Source organism: Solanum lycopersicum, chromosome 2 (assembly GCF_036512215.1).
Source record: "Solanum lycopersicum chromosome 2, SLM_r2.1".
Classification (NCBI taxonomy): Eukaryota; Viridiplantae; Streptophyta; class Magnoliopsida; order Solanales; family Solanaceae; genus Solanum; species Solanum lycopersicum.
In genome coordinates, this window is record NC_090801.1 from 67,108,600 (window position 1) to 67,132,746 (window position 24,147).

At 30.4% G+C, this 24,147-nt stretch overlaps 4 protein-coding genes across 7 annotated transcripts; 2 read left to right on the forward strand and 2 right to left on the reverse strand.

The window, feature by feature from the left end:
* The first annotated feature begins 7,482 nt into the window (after positions 1-7,482).
* LOC101260290 (uncharacterized) lies at positions 7,483-8,206 on the forward strand. The gene is made up of 2 exons (XM_004232115.5): positions 7,483-7,757; positions 7,868-8,206. Exons 1-2 carry the CDS (start codon positions 7,549-7,551, stop codon positions 7,998-8,000), a joined length of 342 nt encoding a protein of 113 aa, XP_004232163.1. The 5' UTR covers positions 7,483-7,548; the 3' UTR covers positions 8,001-8,206.
* Positions 8,207-10,576: 2,370 nt separating this feature from the next.
* On the forward strand, positions 10,577-13,171 carry LOC101263669 (uncharacterized). 3 transcript variants are annotated; one of them, XM_019212459.3, is made up of 4 exons: positions 10,577-10,897; positions 11,038-11,192; positions 11,326-12,346; positions 12,711-13,171. In XM_019212459.3, the coding sequence occupies exons 3-4, from the start codon at positions 11,391-11,393 to the stop codon at positions 13,000-13,002; spliced, it is 1,248 nt and encodes a 415-aa protein (XP_019068004.1). In that variant the 5' UTR covers positions 10,577-10,897; positions 11,038-11,192; positions 11,326-11,390; the 3' UTR covers positions 13,003-13,171. The 3 variants fall into 3 exon arrangements, with proteins under 3 accessions (XP_019068004.1, XP_004233664.1, XP_019068003.1); XM_019212458.3 differs by having other exon boundaries at positions 10,608-10,897; positions 11,038-11,172; XM_004233616.5 differs by lacking the exon at positions 11,038-11,192 and having other exon boundaries at positions 10,607-10,897.
* Positions 13,172-13,368: 197 nt separating this feature from the next.
* Positions 13,369-16,807, reverse strand: LOC101259999 (uncharacterized). 2 transcript variants are annotated; one of them, XR_739712.4, is made up of 5 exons: positions 16,372-16,807; positions 15,021-15,884; positions 14,599-14,829; positions 14,355-14,489; positions 13,369-14,283 (listed from the first exon to the last, which is right to left on the reverse strand). XR_739712.4 is itself a non-coding variant. In XM_004232114.5 (4 exons), exons 1-4 carry the CDS (start codon positions 16,649-16,651, stop codon positions 14,100-14,102), a joined length of 1,803 nt encoding a protein of 600 aa, XP_004232162.1. In that variant the 5' UTR covers positions 16,652-16,806; the 3' UTR covers positions 13,369-14,099. The 2 variants fall into 2 exon arrangements, 1 of the variants encoding a protein (XP_004232162.1); XM_004232114.5 differs by having other exon boundaries at positions 14,355-14,829; positions 16,372-16,806.
* Positions 16,808-19,640: 2,833 nt separating this feature from the next.
* Positions 19,641-21,055, reverse strand: LOC101263375 (uncharacterized). The gene is made up of 2 exons (XM_019212098.3): positions 20,706-21,055; positions 19,641-20,623 (listed from the first exon to the last, which is right to left on the reverse strand). Exons 1-2 carry the CDS (start codon positions 20,983-20,985, stop codon positions 20,055-20,057), a joined length of 849 nt encoding a protein of 282 aa, XP_019067643.2. The 5' UTR covers positions 20,986-21,055; the 3' UTR covers positions 19,641-20,054.
* Positions 21,056-24,147: the final 3,092 nt, after the last annotated feature.

Sequence of the window (24,147 nt, forward strand, 5' to 3'; positions counted from 1 at the left end):
TTCAATTTTTTTTTTTGAAAATCATTGCCTAGGCAACGATTTCCATTATTAAATTTTTTTTGTAAAGAAAATCGCTACCTAAATAGCGATTTTCAATTATTGTTTTCTTTAAAAAAAATTGTTTCAAAATCACTGCCTTTGGGAGCGATTTACATTTTTTTTTAAAAAAAATAAAAATCGCTGTCTTTTTTTTAAACAAAATTAAAAATCGCTACCTAGGTAGCGATTTGAATTTTTTTAAAAAAAAAGAAAATCACATTTTTCCGGTGAAGTAAATCGTTGTTATTCCAGCGATTTGCCGTTTTGGTTAATATAAAATTTTATATACCGTTTTAAATTTTTTGTTAATATTTTATACCCTTTATATATCGTTTTCGTTTCATATTTTACTTGTACTACGTTGATCTCATACACTTCTTAATTTTAATTTTTTTTGATAATAGGCATATTATACCAATTAATCTTATTAATAATATTTTGAAAATCTAATTTTTACTTCTATTATTTTATGTAGTTATTCAATAAAAAAAATGAAAGATGGTGAAATTCTCTTAATTTGCTTAAATAAATATTTAAAATAATAGAAAGAGTATATTAAACCTCTTCATTTTAGAAACTTCGGAGAGTACTTAATTGACATAACGTTCGTGTAAGTAGGCATAAATAAATTCCATAAATTAAATTGCTGAATACTCATTATGAATCAAAAGCTAGTAGTACATGCTCGTTAGTTATATATAGAAGGTACTACATTCCATTTTACGTGTCATATTTTTTGAAAATTTAATTACATAAATTATTATTAACTTTTTTATATATAATTTTTTTATTATATTAATATAAAAGAAATTTAAATTTAAATATTTTTTAAATTATTTTTAAACATTCAAATTTAAAAATATTAAATCAATCATTTTAGTTTCAAGTAAATATGTGACAAATAAAAGAAAACGGCACACAAAATTGTTAAAAGTAAATATTATTATGATCTATTGTAGTATGTGTTAGTTTGTGAGTGGCAAGTGATGACCAAACAAAAAATGCATAGGCAGTTGGATTAACTGAATTCTCAAAAGGATCAAACTTAAAAAGAATATATAGTTTGTCATGGTCATGAATCGTGATCATATATTATATAAGCAATTTTGGTTTTACATTGCTATAATTAAAAATAAGTTAGTATAACAATATATTGTTTGATCGATTATAAATGGAATAAATTCATCAAATTAAATTCAAATAGGGTTCCTTTTCCCCTTAAATTTAGCAATTGGTTGATGAAAATATTGACTAACATCACTTTTGTGACCCCTCTCTTACAATTTTCTTACGTTTCAATCATTTGGCTTCTAATGATATATAGTGCGGGAATATGAGTTGTTTTGCCATCTCGTATGTCTTTTATTTTCCAATATTTTATTTTTTTACTTATAATTATTTATTTGACATATGAATCATCAATGATTGTCGTCATAAATGAATATAATTTTTTTTATTAATCAGAGATTTTAACTGTTTAAATATCAAGAAAAATTGTTAACCACATTAAGTTTCTTTTTTCATGAGGCGTAAATTTAAATTAATTCATAATTTTTTGCTAAGTTATAATTTTTGGGATAATTATTAAGTAAATAACCTACTTCATCCTTCTCTTGCCAAGTGAGTATGACCCTTTTTACATCATAGACTTTTTTTTTTAGCAACCACAACCTAAAATGTTGTAGATATTGGATGCCATTTATTGTATTATCAGTAGAATCAAGGGCTATATTTATGTAAACTTTAAAAATATGGATAAGATTTAAATAGTGATATAAAAAAGGGTATTTATATAAAGTCATCAAATAGATCAGAGTTTAATATAAATATCAAATACTAAAAAATCATGAACACACCTTCAATGGCTTCATTTGATAAATCTAAAAAAAAGTACAAAAATAACATTTTTTTTTAAAAAATAATTACTAGTATGCTATACTCATAAGAATCATCAACTATAGATATGTTTTGAAGCTACTTTATAGTCTAAGACGTGAAAAGTAATGCAGATAATTGATTGAGCAATATTAATGATAGCCTAAGTTGGAGGAACTATTTCGAGCCCACAAATAATTTGACGTCACTATTGAAATATACTTATTTTTACTGAAATTTTTCTGTTAGAAAAATATTGACCGCATTATTTCTACGGATATTTGATCAACTCGGAAAATAGAAAAAAAGAAAAATGCAATTTTTTCATACAAAAAAGAGAAAAAATTTCCACCATTTCAGTGTGAATCAATTTTTCACCGTATATTATGATCTACTTTGATGAAAAATAACTAGAAAAATTGTGTTTTAAAACATAAATTTCTCACTGATTTGGACGGAAATTTTTTTTGTTAGTGCATGGATGTCATGGCTGTGCAAGATTAGTTATAGTTTAATTATGGAATACTAGGGGAGTCCACATAATATAAGTTCATAATATTAAAGATATTCAAAAAAAGAAAGAAAAAAAAAACCTTCAGTATAAATTGAATTGATTAGGTGGTGTGAACTATTTACTCATCATCTACCTGTTTTTCCCCAGTTTGTTTACAGCTCTTTTCCTGAATTTATTTTCATTTCCAACGAAACAAAGAACAAATTTCTTCAAAGTCTCTCACTTACTTTATAGGGTCGTTTTAATTAAAAAGTAAGTTATTGATGTATAGTGTATATGATCAAAATCACATAATTTTAATTAGCTATCAAACTAATATAAGAAAACTGTGAATTACATGAAAATTTTCTGAAAAATATATGAAAATTAGCAAATACTTATTTTCATAAAAAAATTCATATTAATTATCAGAAAAATTCTCGTGTAATTCATATTTTTTTTGTTAGTGAACGTTTCCTTAATTACTTACCAAATCATTAACATATGAGGAAAAAGATGTAGTAGTAAAAGAGTAAATGATTGGCAAGATTAACGTAGTAAAAGACTAGAAGGTGTAAAAGATCGTAATCCATGAAGGGACAGAGAGTTTGTGCAGCCCAAACAAGTGAGTCATTCGTGGTCACAATATAGTGATAATGGCCATTATTTGGCATCATCATGAGATTGCTCAACCTCACGAAAGTCGTCATAATAATAATAATAATAATAATAATAATATATTCAATATAATTTTACACATGAGATATGAAATGAATAATTAAATGAGTATTATATTATCTTTGATAGATTCTCAGCTGGTAAAAAATCAATTTTCAATTTTTTTTTTTGAAAGAAATACATTTAACAGTACAAAAAACACGTTAATTTATTGTTAAAGAACAAAATTAGTATAGTTGTATAAATTAAATAAACAAAAGATATACATGTATATAAATACTTTTATCACAACAAAGAAATTTGCATATCATTTCAAATAAATAGTGAGTACTAATTTAGAAATTATTTTAAAAGTAAATATTTATATATCAAATTATTTTGAAGTTTGAATAACAAGTTTCAATTCTTTATCAAGTCAGTTCACTTGTAAAACTTTATGTGTTCCATGTCAACTTCAAAATACCCCTTTTTAACTTCTGTTTAAGATATTCCCTTCTTAAAAAAATAAAATAAAAGAAATAAATCATTTTCCCTAAGTATTTCAAATTAAGCTAGCGTTTAGTCATAAATTTTCAAATATTCGAGAAAAATTTTATCATGTGTTTAGCCATAATATTTCAAAAATATATTTTATTTTTTTAGAAAAATATGATTTATACCTATAAGTTTTTTAAAATATCAAAACTAATCATAAATTTGTATTACAAATTATTTAGATGTTCGTTGCAACAAATAATAAGTAGTGTCAATGACACTGGAGCAATGTGGTAGTTTGAAATGAATGCAACAAGTATCATTTTCATACATTGTGAAATAGACAAAGCACATGTCTTTGTTACCATGAGTCGATTGCTCTTCATTTGCATCAATAACTATATCATCACTTTCATATTCACTGAATATTTCATCACTACTTTGGTGTTCACGTACAATTTATGTAAAAAGATAAAAAGTTTGGAGTAAAATTTCAATTTTCAAACGATCCCAAATAATGATATTTTGACCAAATACTAAAAAAAACTAGTATTTGAGAATTTGAAATATTTACCAAAAAAATGACAAAATTATATGGACAAACATTATTTGTTAAACTTTTCTCTAAATATTATTTGAAAAATCTATGGCCATACGGACCCTAAATTTAAGATGGACAATTTGGGTGCTCGCTTACTTGGTGCTTACTTGTCAAAGAAAATTCAATTTTTTTTAAAAAAATTTATATTAAAAGATTTTATTTCAGAACTTCATCATTTATTTTTTAAAAAAGTGGATTTTAATGAACTATCGGATATAAATAAATATTTTTTTTCATTGCAACTATACTATTTTATATAATCATTTCATTCGAATGATATTCAATATGTACAAGATATAGTTGGCACTTGCAAATATTGAAGTCATTGCGAGTGATTTGTATACATTTATTGGAATAAGTTAGTAATACTTTTGACTTCTTCCGATGGCAACTTGTAAGACTCATAAAAAAAAAAAATGGTGCAATGAATAGTGGTAGTAATGATTTTCTGCCAATTTTTGGTAGCTCTTCATCTCATCGATTCTGGTGGTGTCAAAGTGTTACCTGCTCTACTGCTGTGTTGACTGTTTGAATTGTTGCAGAAATTGGTGTTAAACCTATAAAACCAGTGGTCCCTTACTAAGTTACTCATTCGACGTACGTGACATAATTTAATTTGATACGATAATTTTTTTTAAAAAAAATACTTTGAGACTTGTAGAGTAATCTAAAAAATTATAAGATATATGTCTGATTTTAAATCATTTCATTAATGATTTAAAATAAAATAAAAAATTAAATATTTTTTAACCATAATAAGATAAACAAACTAACACTATAATAAAAATAACTTTTAGCGACATTAAATATTGACATTAATAAAGAGTGCTAAAATTTTTATCGACGTTAGTTAAGTGCCATTAGAACTTATATTGCTAAAAGTTTTGGGAACATATATAAAGAGTGACAATTATCGTTAAAAATATATATATTTAATGATAATTAAAAATTAAATACCGCTAATAATTATTTTGTTATAATAAAAAAAAAAAAAGGTGTCGCGTAGCTTTGGGAAATGAAAAAACTATATTTGATTGATACTATTCTGTCACCCTTTCTATAAAATAATTTTTTTACTATTGACCTATCATAATCTTAAAAGCAATCTGATTGCTGGATAATGATCTCAGTTCCCAACATCAAATGTTTTTTTTTTAAAATTGTGGTGTTTGGATAGTTAAATTTGTCACCTTTCATGAACCACAAATATTAACTACGTCATTCATTTCATTAAAAATGATCTGATTTGATTTGAAATAAAGTTTAAAAATATAATAAAAAAATTTAAATCATATAATTTCAAATTAAAGTAAAGTTAAATGTACAAATTATTCTTTGATCTCGTGGCCTTAAAACATGTCATGTGAAAGCTGAAATAAAAAACTTAAAAAAAAAAAGATCATTCTTTTTAAAATAGACTAAAAAGAAAAAAAACCATTCTTCTTAAAACGGATGAACTAGTATTTTTATCTTTACTTAAATTTGAACGTGAAAGACTGAAAGTTTCATAATTTTCGATTCACTTAATTGATATCTAGATTATATCCTTAAGTATATTTTTTTTGACATTGCTTTTATCAAACTTAAATTAATAATATATGATAATACTTGTAATTATTTTTCAAGAAATTGAACAACTCTGTTTGTTTTCCCTTGCCTTAAAACAATATAATGCCATGTGCATTGTGCATTGACTTATTTAAAGGATAAACATCACCTCTAAAAGTGCGCACTACCTTTAACTTATCATTCAACTATGCTGAACTATAAAAATGTTACGCACTTAATTTTAAATTTTATTCAATATATTACAACAAAGTAAAAGAAAAAAAGGACCACAACTCTAATATTGGTCTTACAAAGAATGCTACAAGTAAATTAATTTTTCCATTTTTTAATAACTATGGTGTCTAGTAGAGATGCTTATCGGGTGATTTATTTGAATATTTATTCTTAACAATTTAATAAATTATTCTTTTATTTTTTTAATATACTAATCTACTAATAAAATATATCAAATACAATATGAATGGATTGATTATTTGACGGAAAAAAAACTTATCCACACCATTAATTTGATAAATCTAATAATTAATAAATCAAATAAATTTATTTAACGGTTCGATTATAATGTTAGTTTAAATCACACTAATGCATTTTAATTGATTGAGAAAAATGATAATGTTAGTTTAAATCACACTAATGCATTTTAATAGATTGAGAAAAATGTATGTTACCTCTTATCAATATAATTAAGTAATTTTAAACAAGGAAAAATGGTTTAATATACCCCTTAACTTTGTCATTTCGAGCTGATATACCTCTCGTTATAAAAGTTGCTCATATATGCCCTTACCGTTATACAAACGACTCACATATACCCCTGCCGTTACAAAATGGCTCACATATACCCTTCATTTTACGGAAGTTAAAAAAATAGTTTAAAATTTATATTTATTACTTCTATTTTTTAAAAAAAATTATTTAGGGGTATATATGATTCTTCTATCAAAGTTTAAGGTATATTTTAATTTTTTTCATACATAAATTATTTTTTGACTTCTTTTATTATAATTATTTGAGTTTCTTATTCTTATTCTGTTTTTTCTTTTTCATTCCTTAGTTTAAAGAAAAAAAATTTAAACTATTTTTTTGTGTGTATTGTAATTTAATTTCGTATTTGAAGAAAAAAATTGGTCATCTACAATAAGTTTTACAAGAATATTAGTGAAACATAAATAAATTTGATCATCAAAATAATAATTATAAATTAGTCATTGAAACAAAAAAAGTCAAAAAAATATATTTGACGAGGATTAAATTTACTATATAAGATTATATTTTTTAGAAAAAAATAAAAATTTAGATTGAATTTTTTTTATTTCCGTTAGAGGAAAAAGGTATATGTGAGCCATTTATTTACAAATAGAGATATATATGAGCCACTTTCATAACAAAGAATATATCAACTCTTAATGACAAAGTTGAGGGATATATCAAACTCTTTTCCCTTTAAACAATTAAGTCCAGACAAATTTGAGAAATTACATGCTCATGTTATTTTTTTTTAATCTTTATAAGATTTAAACTTCAATATTTTCTATTGCATACTTTATTGATTATTTACTAAAAACAAACATTTTCCCGTTGGATATAAAAAGACATTCTAGAGTAGTCTAATTACCTTCTTTTTTATTTTAATCAATTAAAAAAAAAAAAAAGCAAAATTGCGTTTGTCTCCACTTGACCCAGCCCCAAAAATTCGACCGTTGAAACCCTTGCTGAACGGTCGTCTTTCTGAATATAAATTAATAATTCACTCTCACTTTCTCTTAATTCAATTGTTCTGTCTATCTCTTCTCTGCTATTACAAATAATAGTTTCATCAATGGAGGGAATTGCGGAATTACCAAAATCTGCCATTAATGAGGAAACAGTTGCATCAAAAGCTCCGATGAATGAATTAGCTGAAAAGATTGTTGTTGCTGAAGAACCAAAAACACCGCCATTGAATCGACCAATGATTGTTCTTCCCAATTCTCCAATCAACACCCCTGATCGACTTAAAGTCCCCAAACCATTTAAATATCCTGAGAGGTACAGTAATTTACTTTTTTTTTTCTCCTCTGTTTTTAACACTATATATGCACAATTCATAGAGTTATAAATTCAAAATGAGTAAAAAAGAAATTGTTTTTTTTGTACAGGTACACAAGTCCAACTGATCAAATGATGTCTCCAGTTTCGAAGAGGCTTTTGATTGGTAGAAGTAGAAAGTCGAGCACATTGTTGCCACCCTCCAAAAATCGACAAGGTTTACAGCTTCAGGAGTCACTTTGAATTGTTGATTTATTGTGACTACTATTATTGGGGGTTTATGCTTATTTTTACATTCATTCATGTAGAAAAGGGGTAACAGTATTGTTATTTCTATATCGTTCACCAGACTTGACCTACCAAGTCTTGTAGGGATCATGTAGAACTTGTTTTCATGTAGATTTCACTTTTATAAATCATTCTGCAATCACAAAGTTTATTGGAGAAAACAACCACTCTCTTAGGATCGAAATAATTAGGTGGAATGTGAAAGTAATCAAAGCAAATCACGAAAAAATACGAGGAAGAAAGACATACGAGAAAAATACATGAAAAGACATAAAAATTTAATCTGGTTCGATTAATCAGTGTACAAGCGAGATTGGAGACCACCTTAATGATTGTTCGTAATGGGCCTACCGTTTAACGTATGTATGTCACGTAATTTTTGTTTTTGTACCTTGACTGTACCTCATCCCCTCTCCCACCCTTTCTATCTATCATTAGAATTAGGGCGGGTGGCGTACCTTACTGAGTACACAGAGAAGATGTGATTACAAAACATACTAATTTACTCGAAATACACAAAAGTGATAACAAAATAAATTCTTCCCCTAACCAAGACTCTCAAACCCCCAAATCTACATTGTGAAATTACTATGTTTGAAGAAATGAATCTCTATTATAAAGTTCTAAACATTTTCCTATCACGGATAAACCAATTATGAGAATTTTCTATTCTTTTAAAAAAAGAAAAACATACTTATAATAAGAAACTTATGACAAATAACCAATAGACTTATGACAAAAACATACTTATAAAACTTAAACAGACTAAATTTTATTGTTGTAGTCACAAATGTATATTACACATAATATGTCACATCTTAAAGATTGTCATAACTTCTTTCACTCGGCCTAAATTTATATTTTCATATCATAAAATCTGTTAAGTTTATGTCCGCGCAAAATCTAAAAAATTTATACAATACAATTCTTAAGGAGAAAAATTAGAGACCAACTTATTTGAAGGACAAAAGACAATTTCATAGGGAAAATTGTGTATAATGACAAATTAATAATTCAAATTAAATATTATAACAATACTTTGATTTAGTTATGCCCTGTAGCAAACTGTTTGTCAGTCGTTTCTCTCCCTCAGACTCTCGCTCACCACTCTCCCTCTATCGCTTGCCTCTCTCGCTTTTATACAAACAGAAATGTATAAAATGTTTTTGTGTTTGTATAAATCGAGAGAACATTATATATATACAAATATTTTCGTTCTCTTTTCTCCCTCTCCCAAATCTCGCTCGCCATCCTCGTCTCTCTCACTTGTACAAACAGAAACGAAATATATAAATTGCATTTCTGTTTGTATTAAGCGAGAGAAAATTGTATATAAACATGGAAATACATATATCTTCGTCATATACACTTATAATTATACAATACAAATATTTCCCTACCCAATTTTCTTTTATCTTTCTCTCTTTCTCATTTTATACACATACAAATTATACAATTGATCTTTTGTATACAACTGCTTTCTTTTGTATATGTATAGCGAATTATACAACTGGTTTCTTTGTATATGTATAGCGAATTATACAACTTGTTTTTTGTACATTATATTTATGTTTGCTATAGAGTGCAATTATACAAAGTATAACTATAGCATACAAATATGATTTTTATGTTTGCTATATGTGAAAGTTACTTAATTTTATATGGGACAGCTTTCACATATAGCAAACAAAAAATTCATATTTGTATGCTGTAGCAAAGTTTCATAATTGTGCTCCATAGCAAACATAAAACTGCATAATTCGCTATACATAAACAATTGTATAATTCGCTGGCCTAAATTGTATAATTCGCTGGTCTATTTCGCTGCAATTGTATAACTTGCTTTGCATACAGTTGAATCGAATTAAAATGTATGTATATTGCATAATTATAAGTGTATAGCAAGAAGATATATGTTTTTCTCGCTTTATACAAAAACAGAAACACAATATATACACTTCTGTTGTATAAAGCTAGAGAAAATTGTATTTCACTGCAATTGTATAATTCACAATTGTATAATTCGTTGACCTTTTTCTCTGCAATATTTGAAGTAAAATGTTTGTAAATTGTATAATTAAGTGTATAATACAAAGATATACATTTTTGCATGTGTATATACAATTTTCTCTCGCTTTATACAAAACAGAAACAGTATTATACACTTCTGTGTATAAAGCGAGAGAGGCGAGCGAGAATGGAGAGTGGCGAGCGAGATTTTTGGGAGCGAGACGCTGACAAATTTTAGCTAATGTTTGCTATGGAGCACTTTTAAATCAAACCCTAGCTATTTCATTTATTTTAGGTTATTAGTTTGCTATTATATATAATTTTCCCTTTTTTATGACCAATAGGGCCTAGGAAAATTTGGGTTATACATGAGCAATTGGCCCAATTATTCATACCCGGCCCAATTGGGGGAATATCTTTGGAGTAGATAGAAATGGCGCCAATGGTTGGTTTAACGGGAAAACTGATTAGACATCACCGATATGGCCGCTTAGCCTTCCTTTCTGTGGCAATGATTTACCTAAAATAAAACCCTTAAACCGCTATTCTTTTACATTTTTTTTCCCTTTGTTTTTTAATACTTTTTTTCTGAGCCCTAAATCTTTTCTCATTTTGAATTTTCCTATTCAACTTAATCATCCTCTCAAGTAAATTAAAAAAAATTGAATTCGTGGAATTATTCTCTCTCTTACCCCCATAATCTTGAGGGGTAAGTAGCTGTATCTTATTATTATTATTATTATTAATTTTTTAAACATCTTTGGATTATCATTAGCAAAAACAAGATACAGCTAGTAATCAAGATTTGGCTTTTATGATCGGTGGAATTCGATTAAATTTAGGTAAATTCAATTGTGTTTAATTCATAATCTTCTGTTTTGTTCTTTCTAATTAAAACGCGAAATTCTGATTAAACCGGAATCTCTAAAATGAACTGAAGCCTTTTCTTTTTTTTCCTTTTTGGGTTATTGGAATAAAACAGGTTCAATTAGAGCAGAATGTATACCCGAAATCATATAATCGACTTCAACTAGCTTGTTAAAGAGGATTGTTTAACGAGTCCGAATAACAAGGACGATTAAATTGGTCATGAATCGATGCTATATAATTGTGTTTGGTATGATAATATAAAAATGTGTAAGCTTTTTGTCATTTTTTTCGCCGAATGTGAAAATTGACTCTTTTTTGATGATGATTCAAAGTTTCTGTTTTAATATCAAGGCGATTGTGGTTTTATTATGCATTTTGTTGATTTGTTCTTGTTCTGCAGGAGAATTATTTACTCGAACAACATTAAGCGCGGAAAATTTGTGTTGATTGAAGAAGAAAATCAAAATGGAAATGGAGAACTGGAGTAGTGGTGATAATAAGCCTTCAATGCAGCAACCTGAGAAGAAACATGACGATACCAAGCCACTTATGAAAGTGAAAACATCCGGTTTATCTCCTTCTTCATCACCTCTTTCGTCTCCTACTTCATCTGAGTCGTCATCACTAGAGCTAAGTAACAGTCGAAAGGATCCTCTTGGAGACGCGGATGCTTCTTTATCTTCTCCTGATCATGTTCCTAATCAGACACCACAATGGAGTATGATAAGTGCATCTCCGCGTGGTGAAGAACCTCCACAATTTCCTGATTTTTTCCCTCAGAATCCTGAATGGAATGTAGCCAACCCTGGACCGATGAAGTCACCTCCAACGCATAATAATAACATGGGTCATCCTCCAGGTTATGATCCTAATCGGATTCCCTCGTCTATATTTTCAAGCAAGCCTAATAGCAGTGGTATGGAATGGAGTACTGCTTCAAATGAATCATTGTTTAGTATTCATATGGGAAACAACAGCTTCTCAAGAGATCAATTCAACATGATGTATCGATCTGGAGAACTTTTAAAACCAGAGGAATGGAGTAATTCTCCGTATAATAATGCACCTGATGTTAAATCCAATGACAAGAAAAACTTGCCTCCTAACCTTCCTCCTCTTGTCGAAATGGCTAAAGATAAAGAGGTAAAGAGTGAAACTAAAATGGAGAGTCCTCGTATGCAAGAAAAGATCATTGAATCGGAGAATCATGAAAATAACATCAAAGTAAACAAGACATCTAATGTCGATGAAGTTCAACATTCTCCCTCAGCGCTCAACAAGTCAGATGAATTACTACATTCTGCCTCAACGCTCAACAAGTCAGATGGTAAAGCAGTTTCTCAGTTTGAGGCAAGTTATGCTTCCTCGCCCCGCCTCTCCAATGAGAGTGGAAACAGCAGCAGCTCCTTTGCTTTTCCATTGTAAGATCTCCTTTTCACAACTACCATATACAATGCACTATGTTTTCCCTTTCTTTTTGTTCTGGTTTGCTTTTCCACTCGTGGGATTACACTGGATATGTTGTATGCACAAGTTAATCTCTTTCATGATCCATGCGTTTACTTGCTTGATCATTCATGCGTTTACAAGGTATAAGGGTTAACATTCCTCGTTTTGTGAATGGAGTGTCGATGAGAGAAGCAAAATATCAAATAACACAAGCTAGTAGTTTTAGTTAGTATCTATCTTCTTCTTGTTTTTCTCGGGTGAAGTCTGTTGTGCTGCTAGTTTGTTCCATGCATGATTACACTTGGATTGTTTATAATCGCTTTTGGTTTGTTGCAGACTACTAAACGATGCTGGGAAAACTGGCTCACTCAAAGCTCCCTCTGCGAAAATGGAGAGACCTCAACCTCAGCCTCAGCATCAGCATCAGCCACAGCCACATCCACATCCACAGCCACAACCACAACCACAACCCAAGTATGAACCAGATTCAGAACCACAAATGCAGCCACAATCACCGCAACAATCAGAGTCATACACGAAATCAGAGTCAAAACAAGCAGAGTCACTGCCAAAACTGGGAGCGACTAGTTGGTTTTCTTGTTTCTCTTGCTGGCCTCGATGTTGTTAACATAGGCTTCATCCTTGTCCATTGTATGTATGTACACAAGAAATACTAATTCATTTGGTCTTTTTGATCAAGGACGACTCCTAGAAGTTAGAACGCATGTCTTCATCATAAATTGTAAATTTTCTTTTGCCATGTGAAATGCATGAGAGGGCATACGGTGTTACATATATTACACGGGTGAATAACATTAACGAAAATAGTCCTCAAATAAGTTTAGTACAAATAACTTACAGAAACATCTTAACCCAGTAGTTTATGCAGGATGATAGCTGAAAACAGATATCATCCAACAGACATGATCACCCCCAACAAACTACTAACAAGTAAAAAAATGAGACAGAAATAGAGAAAGAGGAGGGCATGATATGAAAACAAATGCAAGTGCCTGCCAATTAAAGCTACATATAATCTTATCTGCAGAAGTGATTTACAGTCATAAGTTCCAAGAAACAAAAAGAATAGGCAAAAGGACAACGTTATCAAAAACGCTGGTGAAGTAAATCTACATATTCCATTTGATAAAGCTTAAAAAACAAGGTTACTGGATCTGTTCTAAACCACTTTTCATTATTTATATTCTGGCTAGAAGAACAGTGACTACAAAATATTCCTGTCAACCTGCAACCCAAAACCTTTGTGCTTCTGGCCAGTTCTCAACTCACCAAGGTAACCAAAATACAATCTGCATATTCCTGGATGCCCCAAATCCAAGTAATGTGAAAGCAGTAGTAGACTTGCTGATGCAAACAAAATTTCCAGCGAAAAGGAAATTTTAAGATAAAGAAAGTGAAGATAGCAGAAACGATGCTGCTGTAAATGTAAGATTACGAGATCCATCAGCATAGCAAGGTTGATAGAAGCATGATAACAATCACATCCCTTTAGCTGCACACTTATATCAGCTGCAAGTGTCTTGGAAAGAGGTCCACAAAAGTAAAAAAGATCTCGCTCCTATGCCGTCATCAAGTAAGCACTGAACATACCATCTTATACAAAATTGAGCTTCTTTTAAAATCTGTAACTCCCAAGATATCAAATCCATTTCTGAAAACATGTCACGGCTATGACATGCTAAAATACCAAAAGAGATCTGTCGGCTAGATGCATGTTCTGGTATCATTGTCATTATTAGTTTCTGGAAGAGTAATAGTAATCTGATGCCAATCAGAGCGAGTTTTAATCCAACGCTTCAGAGTGATAATCATATTCAGGATTTGAAGTACTTCACCCAATGTAAGGTCTTTAAGGCATGCATTTCTAAGAATCAAAGCAGCTTCATACCTGGAAGGCAGACAGAACATGAGGAAAAAAAACAGAATATAATTAAAAAACATGCAGCACAAATTGTTTACCTGCATTCAGATGCTGCTATTGCTGAACGTCCAACAGTTGAACAAAGAAATTTCTCAATCACGTTCCAAGTTGCATTGTGATATTGGTTAGGATTGCCACCAAGTGGATTCTCACATTTCCAAATCCTCTCATTTCTACCAACATATAGTTCAATATCAGCTTGTTTTAACTTTACTATCATCTGTTGCTCTAGTGCAGCATTTAATGCTACTGTGACATCAATATGACGATATTTAGGGTTACCATAACGTAGACAATAACCGATGTTTTCTTTGGTAGGCACAATCTTCTCGAGCTTCAAACTGTCCAACGAAAGAAGGATGACCCCTATAAGACCTTGAATGAGTTCAGGCAGCTGGAGTTCCAAATTTGAATTACCAGAGACAGATTTAGAAGCACCCGATGAGGATGGAAGGAAGGAAAACTCAGGACATACATCACCCTTGTTCATAGAACCACATAAATCACCCCTACCTGCAATACAACTACCACCATTAGTGTCACAAGAAAATTATATGACTTAGTGAACTTCAGCTTCGGTCACAATACTTCCCAATTTTGTCAATCCAAATTAGGAGTGTAATACAAGTTTATGGGTCTATCAGACAAATTATGCATGCCAGGATTAGGATGATGTACAAATAGTGTAGAAAAATCAGCAGAACCTTCAGGTCGTTGAAGCGAAGGTTGCAAATTCTTCTGGCGGAAGTTGAATTTCTTCACAAAGTTATCTCGAACAAGAGGAGGCTGAGATTGAGTACGCTGAGCAGGCTTGTTTTCTATGAATTTACTGTTATGGTTCTCTGAACTATCAGACTTTGCGAAAAATATATGTGGTGCAAACTGCACTGGTGCAACAGCTGGTGCGTGTGGGCGATAGCTGCTACTAGTTTCTTCAATTCTAGCTGGCATACTTGACCTACCGGTCATAGTCAGTTGATTTGAGTTCTTTGGTACGTAAATAACTTTAGTTTTAGTATTAGCATTAGCATTGGTTGTGGTATTGGTATTGGCATTGGCATTGGCATTGGCATTGCTATTGGTATTGATATTGGCGTTGGCACTGGTATTGATATTGGTATTGATATTGGCGTTGGCATTGGCATTGGCATTGGCTTTGGATTTGGCTTTGGCGTTGGAGTTGGAGTTGGCATTGGCATTATTGGCGTTGGTATTGATATTGGTATTGGCATTAGAATATGCAGGTTGGTTTGCTGATATAGGTTCATAAACTGGAGTCGGTATAGATTCTTGATGTAATGTGTTAGTACCAAAAGTAAGTTCTCGTGGAGATTCTCCAGCAGCAAGGCTTATCCATTGCCACACATTTGTGGCAGCAGCAGCAAGAGCAGGAGAAGCCTTAAAAGGCTGTGCTAGAAGAATATTATATCTCCTCATCCGTAACTGATGAATGGCATTGGAGAAATCCCTGTCTCCTGAAATGAGCAAATAATTGGCAGGTGCAGGATTGTCCACTGCCCAAAATAGCATATCCACCAATATTTTCTTATCACTAGCATCCTTAGCCCCTGTAAATCAAACAAATTAAATGCATGAATTTAATTAGTAAAAGATAAAAGTTTCCATTAAGTAAGAGTTATTAATAGGTTCATGAATATTATATCTTCCAAAACCTAAAACATAAAAACTATATGAAGAAGGAATTAGAAGTTGATATTCATTTATTTTGGAAACCAAGAACTCTTATGGGATGAACTGTTTCAAATTCGAATAATGAAAATGTCATCAACAATTACCAATTACCAATCCCAAGCAAGATTAAGCTGTTAGGCTAGCTACTAAATTTCTAATAAACCCCCATTGCTCAAGAAAATCACTTTCAACAAAGGTTTCAAAGAAAAACAAGATTAAGCTGTTAGGGCCAGCCATTAAATTTCTTAGAGGAGGGGGGAGAAACCTTTGAAAATCCTCTCTATACTCTGAGAAAATTATTTTGAACAATGAAAAACAAGATTAAAACGTTAAAAGGAAATAGAAGAAGGTTTGCTAGTGTACCGGCCGGGACGTGATTGAGACTGATTCCAGTACTAGAAAGGGCTCGTTGAATGTACGAGGGAATACGATTTGTGTCTCCATAGGCGGAAATAGCGACTGGTCCATTATAGTTCATCTTCATCAATGCAGCGTTTATATTCTGAGCAATTGCATGAGCGTCGCATCCCCTGGGCACCTGACAATTCTCTATATCCCACCACACCGATGTTTTCGCCGCCTGGTACTGCGGTTCCGCCGCTTTTCCGCCAGGAAGACCCGCCTTCAATTTGTCTCCGGCCATCGACTATAACGCCGCGAGGGTTCTCTCTCACTCTGCTGCCATTAACCTGATTTGTAACAACAAAAAACTTTTCAGTATATCACTTGGCACTTGGCACTTGCACAATTTGAACTTTCTCGGACTCCGCGCTTTTTAACTTATTGAAACACTTTACAAAAACAAAGCACTATTAATTTTCTTTCTTATTTAATTTCTCTTTGGAAAATTCTATTAAATCTATTTCCATTTTTCACCATTTCTCTACGGGAAAATCTATTAAATTTGTTTCTTTTTCTTTGTCCTCCTTAGGATAAGTTTGAACTAACTTGCAATTAAATTTATGTTTTCACAATTAATTGTTGAATATTTAGCTTAGAATTTGTTTTTAAATTATGTCACATGCAATTTAAATAATTCAAATATTGTTAATCCCGTATAAGATGGACGTAAAAATAATGGATCAAGAAAATGACCAAACAGATAATCAAATTGAAGTATTTGTTAACAAAGAAATCTTATTGAGTTGCTCGGAAGACTTAATGAACAATGAAAATTTATAGAAAAACTTGTGTAGAGTCATGTGTAATCAAGTGAATTTCGAGATAGGAAAGTAAGCCACCTCTAATCCTAATACTAGTTAGAATCAGTGTTTTAAACATAAGGTGTGAAGTGAGGCAAGACGTTTTACACAGTGCGAGGAGAGAAGTCCCATTAATTTACAGGGCGTAGTCTCATGTATATTTAATTTTATAATTTTATTACTAATAAAAAACAAAAGTAAAACTTTCAATGATTTATGATTCTCATGTATATTTAATTTTATAGTTTTATTATTAAGAAAATAGCAAAAGTAAAACTTTCAATAATTTATGATTTTTATTTGAGATAAGTATTAATAATCAATAATAAAGAATAAAGTATTATACTTATGATTTGAGAAATATCATTACAACAATAGTAAAAATATGATTTAAAACAAAAAAAATTGAAAAAGGTCGGGCGTACGTCTTTATTCCCAGGACTTACGTTTTTATGTTCAGGGCTTACGCTTTAAATTTTAGAATTTACGCCTTATGAACATACGTTTTAACTTACGCCCCAGAGCGTTTTTTATATGTCCCGTCCCGAGACTCATCCCAAAACATTTTTGAAAACACTGGTTAGGATTGTTACCAAAATGGATTTTCACAATTCCAAATCCTCTTAGATCTACCAACATAATAAGCTCAAAATCAACTTGTACTAACTTTAATATCTAGTTTTGCTCAAGTGCACAAATTGAAATTTTGTGGGTCAATTGAAATTGAGACTCTAGAAAGTGTGTTCATTTTAATTAGAATTCTCGGAGCTTATTCAATTCTAAATATTTATGCTTATATAAAGTGTACTAAATTCCCCTAAAAGACAGTGCGAATATTTCGGAAATTGATAGAATAATTATATAGACGTTAAATCTAAATTATCCTAGTTCAAGAAATAAGCTACTAACAGATAAATCTTAAAAGAACTATTATTAATAAAATATTCATATTTATTCAGATTTTATTTGTGCGATTGATTTACTTTCCATATGTTTTGAATTTGTTGCAAACCACAACTATTATGTGAATTTAACATTAGGTGCGTAATACAAGTTAATGGGGCTATAGATAAATTACCCGTGCCAGCATTAGGATGAATTCAGGGGTGGCTCAATGGTGTTAAAAAAAGACATGTGTCTTAGGCCCCCAAATTTAAGGGGCCTCATCTTTAATAATAATAAATAATTTTTTTAACAAATAATGAATACTATTTGTAGAAAAAATAACTTTTCATGAAAATGAAGAATTATTAGAAAAATTTGACATATTTGACGTATTATACCTTATGAAAAATAATTTAAAATAAGAATGATTACATTATCAATTGAAAACTAGAAGAAATCAATTATATAAAAGTAATTAACAATTCAAGTTTAATGCTCCGTTTAATTTTTGATCTAGGCCACTAATTAATATGCTTGAGCTGCTCAGGAGGATGATGCGTAGAAAAATCAGCTTGAAGCGGAGGTTGCATATTGTTGTGGTGAGAGTCCAATTTCACGAAGTTATCTCTACACCGAGTAGGCTTGCGTTCAATGAATTTACTGTTGTGGTTGTCTGAACTATCAGACTTTTGCGAAAAATCATGTGATGTAAACTAAATTGGTGAGTGTGGGCAATAGGTGTTACTAGTTTCTTTAATGCCAGTCATATTTCAGTTGATTTGAGTTGTTAGGTACGTAAATAGCTTCAGTTTTAGTATCAAAATAGCATCCAGGATTAGATAAGCTTTGGTCCCGGAAGCACGAGTGTTGATATTGGTATTTGCATGGGCATTGGAAAAAGCAGGTAGGTTCGCTGATATACGTTGCAGAAATTGGAGTAAGTATAGATGTTTGACAATAATGTGTTAGTAGCAAAAGCAAGTTCTCGTGGAGATCTAGATGCATAATTAAGCAACCATTCAAGCTCAATTATGTTAATAACTGTTGATTAGCTCCTGTCTTATCCCTTCTTCCTTTTGGGGAGAACTGAAAAAAATAAAGCTGCAAGTTGAAATATGTAATCATAAGTAACCCCAAGAAACAGAACGAAAGCACCTGGATGAGACTTCATTAATTGTGTGGAATTGAAGTTGGTAATTCTAACCAAAAACTGTACTTCTTGTGATGAGTTCTATACATAGTAGTTAAAACATTGCCAAACGTGGTATATGAATAATTCACTTATTAACTTTCAAATCCATTATGAAACAATTTGTTTCTTTTTAAATATTTTGTCTCGATTTTCAAACTGAAGATACAACTTTTAAAAACACAAAAACACAGAACTCGAGAGTTTTGCGTCTAATCCAATACTTTTCACCCTTCATCTATTTTTTCATGGTATGACACATTTCAGCGTGGCACAATTCACATATAGATATATATATCTGACAGTTACTTAAACATTAGTTGGTGCACATACTAATTAACAATAATGTGAGCAAATTAACAGAGAAGTCCATGGAGAGTTGATCATGTTCTGGCCAAAAGACGAATTATATATTATTTTTTTTTGACGTTGCAGGGATAGATACAAGTTCCCCCAAACATTCTTGAAGATCTCACTCCTATATATGCCGTCATCAAGTTGGCACAGAATGTACTACTGTCTTACATAATCTTAAGCTTCTTTTAAAAGCCGTAACTCCAAGATATCTGATCCATATAAAATACTAAACGAGATCTCTCAACAAGGTACCTGTTTTGGTATCCTTATCCTTATTAATTTCTGGAAGAGTGATATATACTAATTGATTGCCACAGAAAGTGAGTTTTGATCCAACCCTTCAAGTCGTTGATCAAGTGGGGAACAAGAGGAGGTTGGGATTGAGTACGCTGAGCAGATTCATATTCTATGAATTAACTGTTGAGGTTCTCAGAATCATCAGACTTTGTGAAAAAGAGATGTGGTACAAACAGCACTGGTGCAACAGATGGTGCGTGTGGGCTATAGCTGCTACTAGTTTCTTCAACTTTAGTTGGCGTACCTGACATGCTGGTCATAGTCAGTTGATCCAAGTTCTTAGGTATGTCAATAGCTTTAGTTTTTGGATTGGATAAACTTTGGGTCGCGGAAGCAGTAGCATTGGTATTGGTATTGGCATGGGCATCGGAAAAATCAGGTTGGTTCGCTGATATAGGTTTAGAAATTGGACGTAATGTTTTGGTACTAAAAGCAAATTCTGGTGGAGATCTTCCAGCAGCGAGGGTTGTCCGTTGCCATACATTTGTGGCAGCAGCAGCAAGTGCAGGAGAAGCATACACAGGTTGTGCTAGAAGAATATTATATTTCCTCATCCGCAACTGATGAATGGCATTGGAGAAATCTCCATCTCCTGAAATGAGCAAATAATTGGCAGGTGCAGGATTGTCCACAGCCCATAATAGCATATCCGCCAATATCATCTTATCACTCGCATCCTTAGTCACTGTAATTCATCAAACAAAATTAAGTTATATTAGTCCTACATATACCACTCAATTTAAAAGACTGATTGTTCCTATATATACCGGCTGGGACGTGATTGAGACGGATTCCTGTAGTAGAAAGGGCTCTTTGAATGGACAAAGGAATGCCGTTGGTGTCACCATAGGCGTAAATGGTGACTTGTCCATGATAGTTCATTTTCTTCAATGCCGCGTTTATATTCTGAGCGATTACATGGGCATCACATCCCCTAGGTACCTGACAATTTTCTATATCCCACCACACCGACGTTTTTGCTGCTGCGTACGGTGACTCCGCCGCTGTTCCGCAGGGAAAAATCGGCATCAATCTGTCTCCGGCCATCACACCTGGGACTTGCAGAGGCTGAATTTGAACTATCACTTTTTAGACCTGCGCACTTGAGAATAACCAAGGGAAAATATTTATTTTACTAACTAAGTTGAATGGTAATGTCAAGAGCGGACATTTATATACACTCTCACTATTTCTCTTTTGGTAAATCTATTGAATGATTTCAATAGAATTCCTTTTTTCCCCTCTCTCTTTCGGAAATATACTACTAAAATCAATTTCCTTTTTTTCCATTTCTGCTTGAGAAATCTAGTAAATCAGTTTCCTTTTTTTTTTTACTAGTTTGAATTGACTTGAAATTAGATTTATTTTCATGAATAACTATGGAATGTTTTAATCAAAATTTATTTATTTGTTGACCACTTAAAAATTATATAGGGATAATGCTTAACTATCCCATACGTAAATTTGACTAGAATTCTATTGCTCTCTAAATATATTCAAAATGAAATAAATACCACACAAACTGAAATGTAATCAAAAGTGTGTACACTCTCTTGAAAGACAAGTGATGTGGACACAAATTGGACACATGTCATTTTTTTATTGGTATCTTCATAATTAGTTAGTACAAATATTTATTAATAACAAAACTTATATATATATATATATATATATATATAATTAATTTATTTCTTTCTTTGTAAAATATTTTTTAAAATTTCTTTTCACCGTAATTTTCAACTAATTAATTATCTTTTCACTTTTAATTATTTTTAATAAATTATCTGTATTTTGTAAAAAATAATTTTTATAGTTTCCTTTTAATTTTAATGTTTTAATATTTTAATGTTTTATGATTTTCTTCACTTATTTGATATCCGTTCAAAATTAACTTATTTTAAATACAAGACATTTGAAATTAAATCAAAACGAAAGATGAAGAAAATAAACTCAATAGAAGAATAAAAGAGAAAAATAATGAATGCAAGTAAAAACAATAGTTTCAATTTAAGGTAAAAAAAAATGTGTATTAACTTAGTTTAAATACAAGATAAAAATAATTAAGATTTTCTTTTTAAAAATTATTTTTTTTAAAAAAATAATTTGTAAGTAAAAAAATATTTACACACATGGCATGCGAATGTGTACAAACACAACTAGCATGGGTGGTTGAAGGTGTCACATTAGTACAGAAGGTGCCACAAAAATATGAAAAAAATGAATTGGAAGTAATAGAATCTTAATTAAATTTCGATGTGTCTCTGAAATTTCGATCCTAGTCTGAAATACTTGTGTCTTAACCCAATTATATAATAATCAAGTCACATGCAAAGTTATAATTCAAATGTTGTTAACGCTTGATAAGGCAAATGTAGAAATAATGGTATTAGGAAAATAATTGAATAGATGATCAAATCGAGAATAAATTTTTTTTATTGAGTTGCTCGAAATACTTGATGAACAGTGAAAATAACTAACAGAAAATATGTGTAGAGTAGTTGTAATCAAGTGAATTTTGATACAAGAAGAAGTTATTCAGTCAGTAAACATTCTTCACTTTCAATGATAAGTTTATAAATTTGAATAATTAAGAAAATAAAAATAATGGGAGCTCCTAAAAAGGATTAAAAATAAATATTTTAAAAAATCCATTGAATTTTGATATTTACATTAGTGGGCAGGTTGAGGAAATTTATAAGATAAGAAGTTAGATAACTGTTTTAATAATCCTCAGATATTTCAATCTTTATATTGAAAAAAACCGCACATATTAATGGGATTCAATGAAACTCTGAGAATCTTAGATCTAGCTATTGTTTGAGTTATGTACACATATACAACACATCGTTCAATACATGAAATATAGAAATGCGAACTCACACTCTCTTCTTATAACTCACTAAATCTTTTAAGACTACACGTTTTCACCAATGTTGGGCTCCAAATGTCCAGCCCAGGGCCTAAGGTGGGGCATTGAAGAATGAAAAAGAGTTTCACATTGATGGTTAATAAGATATATGATCTCTTTATAAAACTTGATTAATCCTCCTCTCTTTAAGCTAACTTTTAGAATGTGTGTTAGACCTAAGATCTAATTTCACATCTGAAACCTCGCGAAAAATTGTTATGGTGCAAGAAGTTTGTGCTTCCTGAAATGAGCAAATAATTTGCAGGTGCAGGATTGTCCACTTTTACCGTTTCTCTTTGGGAAATTTATCGAAATAATTTCAATCAATTTCCTTTTTTTCCTCATTTCTCTTTCGAGAATATACTAATTCAATTTCCTTTTTTCCCCATTTCTTTTAAAGAAATCTATTTCATTTTGGGATTAGTTTGAATTGACTAGCAGTTAGATATGTTAATCCAATATTTAACTTGAAATTCATTCATTTTGTCAAAACATTTTAATGATATAATAATCGAGTCACATGCAGCAATGTAACTAATTCAAATATTGTTAACCCTTGATAAGACAAATATAGAAATAATGGTACAATAAAATCTCATTAAATTGATATTCGGTAAGCTAATAATTTTTTTAGGATAATATTTTCATCCAATTTGGATTTGAGCCTATGGAAAAAATCACCCATTTCAATAAAGTAATAAGATATTCCATATTTTCAAAAGACTCTTCTAGAATATATTATTTTTGTAATCCTCATATATTTCGTAATAGTATAATCTTCTACTTAGAAATAACTTTTATTTAGTAACTTTTGTGCTATGATATTTAAATTTAATTAAAATTTAATTTTATACATTCAAAATACCTTACTCAAACACATTCTTAAAAAATAATCGAAATGTGAATTTTTATATCAGTGCAAGTACATTTACATATAAGTTAATTTGAACGGATAAAAAATAATTATATATTGTTATCTTATGTGTTTCGTTCACATATCTTCGATAATGTTTTTCGCAAATTTCAGTAAAAATAGTGAGGTAATTAAATAACATTTGTAATTAGCAACAAAATTAAGAGTCAATTTGGATTGACTTTAAAAATAGCTTTTAAATTAAAAATTAAAAATCAAAGTTAAAATAACTTTTTGTAAGTTTAAAAATGAAAAGTAGGACAAATCTATTTTAAATTTTAACTTAATTTTAATTTTGGCAAACACTTTTCAATTTATTTTAAGTCATTCTTTTTTTTTTAATATTTGTTGAACACTTTCAGAAGTCAATAACTAAAAATTTGACCAA

Coding starts and splice junctions, on each gene's coding strand:
- LOC101260290 (XM_004232115.5), top strand. CDS start 7,549: ATGGAGGGAATTGCGGAATTACCAAAATCTGCCATTAATGAGGAAACA. Junction 7,758..7,867: donor CCATTTAAATATCCTGAGAG/GTACAGTAATTT, acceptor TTTTTTGTACAG/GTACACAAGTCCAACTGATC.
- LOC101263669 (XM_019212459.3), top strand. CDS start 11,391: ATGGAAATGGAGAACTGGAGTAGTGGTGATAATAAGCCTTCAATGCAG. Junction 12,347..12,710: donor AGCTCCTTTGCTTTTCCATT/GTAAGATCTCCT, acceptor GGTTTGTTGCAG/ACTACTAAACGATGCTGGGA.
- LOC101259999 (XM_004232114.5), bottom strand. CDS start 16,651: ATGGCCGGAGACAAATTGAAGGCGGGTCTTCCTGGCGGAAAAGCGGCG. Junction 15,885..16,371: donor TCTCAATCACGTCCCGGCCG/GTACACTAGCAA, acceptor TTTGATTTACAG/GGGCTAAGGATGCTAGTGAT. Junction 14,830..15,020: donor TTCGCTTCAACGACCTGAAG/GTTCTGCTGATT, acceptor GTTGTATTGCAG/GTAGGGGTGATTTATGTGGT.
- LOC101263375 (XM_019212098.3), bottom strand. CDS start 20,985: ATGGCCGGAGACAGATTGATGCCGATTTTTCCCTGCGGAACAGCGGCG. Junction 20,624..20,705: donor TCTCAATCACGTCCCAGCCG/GTATATATAGGA, acceptor GATGAATTACAG/TGACTAAGGATGCGAGTGAT.